Source organism: Osmia bicornis, chromosome 4, assembly GCF_907164935.1.
Source record: "Osmia bicornis bicornis chromosome 4, iOsmBic2.1, whole genome shotgun sequence".
In the NCBI taxonomy this organism is placed as follows: domain Eukaryota; kingdom Metazoa; phylum Arthropoda; class Insecta; order Hymenoptera; family Megachilidae; genus Osmia; species Osmia bicornis.
In genome coordinates this window covers 6,529,912-6,536,516 of record NC_060219.1, presented here as the reverse complement: position 1 = coordinate 6,536,516, position 6,605 = coordinate 6,529,912, and the positions used below count along the sequence as shown (strand labels likewise).

The 6,605-nt window shown below is 36.1% G+C and overlaps 2 protein-coding genes across 2 annotated transcripts; one reads left to right on the top strand and one right to left on the bottom strand.

Moving 5' to 3' along the window:
• Nucleotides 1-340: 340 nt before the first annotated feature.
• On the bottom strand, nucleotides 341-2,039 carry LOC114881261 (cyclin-dependent kinase 7). The gene is made up of 5 exons (XM_029198002.2): nucleotides 1,763-2,039; nucleotides 1,642-1,701; nucleotides 1,461-1,569; nucleotides 938-1,383; nucleotides 341-861 (listed from the first exon to the last, which is right to left on the bottom strand). Exons 1-5 carry the CDS (start codon nucleotides 1,814-1,816, stop codon nucleotides 514-516), a joined length of 1,017 nt encoding a protein of 338 aa, XP_029053835.1. The 5' UTR covers nucleotides 1,817-2,039; the 3' UTR covers nucleotides 341-513.
• Nucleotides 2,040-2,789: 750 nt separating this feature from the next.
• Nucleotides 2,790-6,565, top strand: LOC114881270 (pancreatic triacylglycerol lipase-like). The gene is made up of 7 exons (XM_029198012.2): nucleotides 2,790-3,316; nucleotides 3,481-3,583; nucleotides 4,679-4,827; nucleotides 5,342-5,587; nucleotides 5,663-5,869; nucleotides 5,954-6,110; nucleotides 6,189-6,565. The coding sequence occupies exons 1-7, from the start codon at nucleotides 3,268-3,270 to the stop codon at nucleotides 6,244-6,246; spliced, it is 969 nt and encodes a 322-aa protein (XP_029053845.1). The 5' UTR covers nucleotides 2,790-3,267; the 3' UTR covers nucleotides 6,247-6,565.
• The last annotated feature ends 40 nt before the right edge of the window (nucleotides 6,566-6,605 follow it).

The window sequence follows — 6,605 nt, the reverse complement described above, 5'->3', positions numbered from 1 at the left end:
CTTTACGCTATTGAAATTTAATATTTCACAAGTTACAAAATTGTTCACGTATCAAACATTTCTTACTAGTTTTTAAGTTAATAAAAGTAATGCAGCATAATGTTGTATTTTTCAAATATGTATTATTATTTCAACCTGTAACATTCCTGTCCTCTAAGTTTGTGTATATTGTAAACACTATATTCTGTAAATATAAAAACTGTAAAAATATACAAAACATTTATGCACTTCATACATAACTTCAATTTTTATCGTTTATGTAATGATTTTGTAACAAAAATACATTATTTATTCTTTAATGTATGGAATCGCGCTATTTCGTTATTAAATATTTACTTAATACATTTTATAATTTTAATCTATACATTACATATTTACACAAATCATTCTATTTTTGCATATTTTTTTATATTGTATACTACACTGATAATTCATTGTAAAATCGATAACAAAAACAATCACAATGAATTACTATTTGTAGTAATCCATAATTAATTCTAATTAAAGTTATAATTAAAACTGTAATCTTTTCGCAAGCGAAGCACCATCCATCGATTCTAATAGTTTTCTTTTCAGACTAGGTTTTTCCTCTGGTTGACGTTTTATGGATGTAGGAAGGGGTAACCTTGGTCCAGGAGTAGGTGCTGGTTTGTTGCTAAAATATGGCATCTGAAGAGCTTGATCACATGTACACCTTTCTAAAGGATTTACATTTAACAGACTAGCAATTAGATCTAGGAGATCGTCGCCAGCAGCGGTAAATATATGTTTTAATGGAGTTCCAGGAAAAGGCTTAAACTGAATAAAATCTGGTAGTTCAGTCATTCCTGGCCATGTCTCTTCTGTGGGTGTACCTAATGTCTACAAATCATGTACATAAGTATATTTAAATGAACAACAATATGTAATAGTCAGAAATTATTATAAAAATAATTACTTGAAATATTCTAGTAAGCTGATCCAAATCAGATTCTCCAGGTAGAAATGGAACACGTAATAGGAGTTCTGCCAATATACAACCAACTGCCCACATATCAATTCCAGTTCCATATAATCTTGCACCATATAACAATTCAGGTGCTCTATACCATCTTGTCACTACTTGATGTGTATTTATTCTATTTGGTGAACCAAAAAATTTAGCCAAACCAAAATCACCAATTTTTAAAACCCCTTCTGCATCGACAAGCAAATTATTTGGTTTCAAATCCCTATGAAGTATCCAATTATGATGGAGATAATCTAAGCCTTGTAAAGTTTGAATCATATATGCTTTGATATTTGCAGCTGTTAGAACTATATTACTATCTTTTATTATTATCTCTAAATCTGTATCCATAAAATCAAACACCAAAGAAACATTTGATTTGTAGCCAAACACATCTAAAACATTAATATTGAAATATAAATATTAAATAATTCATTTTAATATCATGCCATATAAACGTATGATTTTGTACCTAATAAACCAATGACATTATCATGTTTCAGTTCTTGTAACAATTTGATTTCTCTTAATGCTGTCCTATTTATACCATCTTTAGCTTCCGCACGACTTCCAACTTTAATCTAAAACACATAAATTAAGTAAATTATTGCAGGAATTAATATTTCATTTTCAGCATAAAAACATTAGTATACCTTTTTTACAGCAACAATCTTGCCCGTCTCGATATCTTTGGCTTTATAAACAGTGGCAAACTGAAATTAAATATGTAATTATATTAACAATATTCAAGACAATGCTTGCTCTGTAACTAACCTGTCCTTCCCCCAAGAAATCAATTTTCTCATATCTTCGCAACTTTTCAGACATTTCTTTTTCAGTATATGATACTTCAACCCTCTGTTTATGGTGAGTATTTGTTTAAAAGAATTTTATATTACAAAAACGTTTATTTGTACATACTCATGAGGTACACTCCACTTGAAACAGGTTTAAAACGAAGCGCAACTGTGAAGTTTGTAACGTATCGCTGTATTGAACACTTTGCACGTGCTTTTGAGATGAGTTATATGTATGTATTGTAGGGGATCTCAGGATCAAATCGAGGAACCTTGCAATATGTAAGAGAATATTTTTGAATTTTCTTATCGTTTAGTTTATTAATTAATTATTTAATAATATTCAGTAATATCTAATTAACAAATTTACAGGTATTGCATAATTCGAAACGATAAAAAACATTCTTAATAAACTATATACGAAATGAAGATATGAAACAGATAATTAGCATAATACTATTAATAGTTCTAGTGTTATATATTGTAATTGTATTTTTCTTTCACCAGTCATTATAATATGCGATAAAAAGAGAAAAGGAACGTTGATGAAGGAAATGTAATAATGGTCATGCAAGATTGTTCCTCTGTTACATCGAATAAAGACGATACAACCGTCACGATAATGAAACAGGGATAGTTACACTATCGTAATTCTGATTAAAGTTTCTATATTTGCCGACATTCATGAAATATCTTTTTTCATATATTCATAGAACGCGTTCAGAATCTTAAGTTCGAAAGCAATACGGTATTTGCGGAAATTCAAGGTAAGGGTTATTAAGTTACAAAGGAGGGGTGGGAGAAGACCCACCATGTCTCTTACGTATTTATTTCACTGATTTTTATTTTTAATTTTGCATAATAAAAACGTTGTTGTACGTTTTGATTCTAGTTGCATTGCATATTGTATTCTGGCCCAAATATTTACTCCTGATAAGATAAAATTTGTTATTCCAATAATTCCTGATGAAAAAAGGAAGGTAATTCACATCTCAGAAGAACTACATCCACTTTGTTCCTTATCCAGTTATTCCAGTGACGGTATTATTCAGATCAAATCTGCAATTCTTGGAGCTCTACCTCTCTTCGTTGCCAAATAAACATTTCCGTCTTTCTTGTTTTCATTCGAAACGAGAACGAGCCTGATATCTTAACGATAAGAATCGAGTAACATGTCTCGAGAAAGGGTTGCAAAAACGTTTCGTCTGACGAGGTCGTAGAACTAGTTACGAAATTCAGAAGTGTCCGGGATTCGAACGGAGCAACGACGGGCAGTGGGGATAGAGACGTTGTCGTCGGCTCTCAAAAGTTGCGTGCACGTTCAGCGAGTGACTGTCGTAATTAATTAAACAAATGAACGTAGCTGCCAGGCTTATCGAACATCAAAGACGAGAAATCGCGAGTAGGATGAATGGTACCCCGCCGCTAAGCCGGCTACAGTAGTAATCCAGTGCAACGACGAGCGGTATCGCACAGAGAGACATGTCACCGGTTGAAACTCTTCTCTTCTTGGCGATTGTTCTGGTCTCAGGTAAATGTCACGTGGATCTTTTCACAGGTTCAGCTAAAGAGTCCAACTGATTGTTTCTAGCGCATAGAAACAATCAGAATGCATAGATTAACTTTCAAAGTGACTGTGCATGTTTGAACATTTCGTTTTCTTTTATAATAAATTCTGTTTAATCGTGGTTCCAGCGTACGCGTATCCGCAGAACACTCTTCTGAACGATGTGGAGACGGTAATCAGGTCCGTGTTCAAGGTTGCCCGTGAACCAGCTACCTTTAATTTGTACACCAGGTATGAAGGAAGTGATTTATTTGGAAAATATTGAATGTTCATCATATCATAGGCTGATACATCTTGCAATGTCTTTAACTCTACAAATGGCAAACCCGTTAAAGTGAAATATGAAATCTTTTTGTTAAATAATTGTACGCGAAAATACTGTAGTATACGTTTAGTAGGTCTGGGTGTCACGATTGACCCAGGCTCCGTCGCTTGGGAAATAATCTTGTCACGTTTACGCTCAGCCCCCCTCCCCAAGCTTGTTAATTATACGTATACTGACAAAATTTATGTCACAGGCGATAATTAATTTAGACGGATTCGTGAAACGAAATCTATTTATTTCAATTTGAAATGAATCGGAATGGCAAAGGGAGAAGAGAGGAGCGAACGATTTCCGACGATCAAGAAAATTCGCGCTTCTCCTTGGCAACGCGCGATTCGCGTTGTGAATTTTTCGCCCGTGCACCAAGCTTGACTTTATCGTTCACGTTCGTAAACGATGCATCAGTTTTTTAACGATACGTGCAATCAGCAAGCCGGCAAATTCTATTCTCAGCGCTGACGCTCCACTGACTATCATCGATGCGTGAATATCGCGGACGCGCCTCCTTCTCTTATTCTTTTTTGCACTGTGTTGCCTTCTTCTGTCGATCGAGCCGATCGAATACGGGGAGGAAATCGTAGCGCCACTTGAGACGCCATTCGTTTACTTCGATCTCTATCACTTTTAACACGTTGACTGCCAGGCAAACGCAATTGAAAATTTCATTAGATAATATTTTTATTTTCAAAAAATTTTATTTTATTATTTCCCGAATATTCTATTATTTCCATTATCCGTTGTTTCAAATACCTAATAAAAATATTTCTAATTAGATAAGTAACCAAATTCCTAATAATATAGATAATGGCTTCCTTTGACAATTCAAGTATCACTCAGATATGATTGACATGGCATTCAATATCTTAATATCGCTTTTATACACATGTTTCAACTACTCGTAATATTCTTGGATCTATAAGAGGTCATTAGCAATCTTATAAAAGAATTAATTAATAACATTTCACTCAATAATCATAATCTTTTTTTTCTATTTCATAAAGGGAAAATCCCTTTGGCGAGGAGCAGTTGTTTTTAAACAATACCGAGGTCCTGTACGCGTCTCACTTCAATGAAAGCCGTCCAACAAAGTTCATCATTCACGGATTCAGCGACACCGGAAATGAAGCTTGGGTACGAGGTTTGATAGATGGTACGCAAAACACGAGTATATCGACGCTTACGATAAGAGAGAGAGAGAGAGAGAAAGAAATAAAGCGGAAGGAAGTTGTGTGTTTGGTAACAACCAGGGGGAAGAATAATTTTCCCGGAATTTGTAGAAATGTCGGCAACGACGGCGTCGTGGAATCAGTGAAATTTAATTACAATCAGGGTCAATCCGTTTTGGTAAACACGGAATCGACGTCGCCAGGTTCAAGGGTCAACACGATAACAACTTAATTGATCACTTAAGAAGTTTTTGCTCTCGAGCTAAGCTCCTGACGTAACTGTGAGAAATTTCGATTTAGAATTTTTCCAAGATCCTCTGTCGGTACACCCTTGGACCCTCTGGTGACCCCAGTGACGTTGGTAGATGAATAGAAGCGCAAGTTCAAAAACCATACAGCTCTTTAAACAGCGATCGAAGTTAATACGTTATCTGTAATGGGCTTAAATAATTTTTCAAACGCGTAGAGTTAATTACAAGTGTACCTGTTTGATTGCAGCGTATCTCCTTCACGAAGATGTGAACGTGATCGTGGTAGGATGGGGTATCTTAGCTGCGGACATATATCCGCTGGCTGCAAACAACACGCGTTGCGTAGGCGAATTTCTCGGTGATTTTCTGGAATTTTTGAACCGCGAATCAAACTTGGAATACAAGGACGTGCACATCAGTGGACACAGTTTGGGGTCACATGTAGCCGGATTCGCCGGTGCTTACTTGGACGGGCGGATCGGTAGAATAACAGGTAGTACTACCTCTTCGACAATTACTAGAACATTTCTAATGCCATTTTCAATAATTTTGTGGTGTAATTTCAAAGGCTTAGATCCGGCCAGTCCTCTATTCGAGACGATTTCCGGGATCGTGGATCCGGAATTCAGATTGGACCCAACAGATGCACAATTCGTGGACGTGATCCATACAAGTGGACCGGCGTTTGGATTTTTAGCTCCTCTAGGTCACGCTGATTTTTATCCCAACAACGGGAAATTTCCTCAGCCTGGATGCTCATTTATACCAACTACAAGTAAGAATCTGCGGTGACTACGGGTGTCGACTGTTAAACCAATCTTAAATTAAACTCGCTAATGATAGATATCTGAATACTTAGCGTACTGTAGTCATTCACGGGCGCATCAATTCATGACAGAAAGTATAGGAAGCACAGCCGGTTTCAAGGCTAGAACCTGCGAGAGTTGGGAAAAATACAAAGAGGGTCGTTGCGATTACAACCCTATTGTTCTGATGGGAGAATACGCATCCACGTCGTAAGGCCCATACGCTTTGATTATTTAATTATCCGTGAATTATTTATCACTAATCACGTTTGTCTCGTTTTGTTACAGGTTACGAGGAAAATTTTATTTGTCAACGAACGACGCCCCTCCATTCGCGATAGAATAAACAACGATTCGAGCACAATGGGATCGACTTAGAACGAGCGTGTGGCGGCGATCGTGATTTTTGCGACATCAAAATGATCAGTACTAGTCATTTACAAGTTACTCTTTATTTATGCATTGTGCGCAGATTTATTCGAGCCCTTTGAATCAACAAGAAGACGAGATCGAAGAAGGTGGCGAAGCGCTGTCGTTTTATGTCGTGCATAGAAAGTACAAATTATATTAATTAAAGTGGTACGTTTAGATGGTAACTCTCTCTTTCTCTCTTTCGTTCGTGTATTTTCATAGGATGAGCAGGAAATAAATGTTATTGGTTATTTTGAAATTTGTACTTCATTTGGATTGTGCTGAGTATGGATG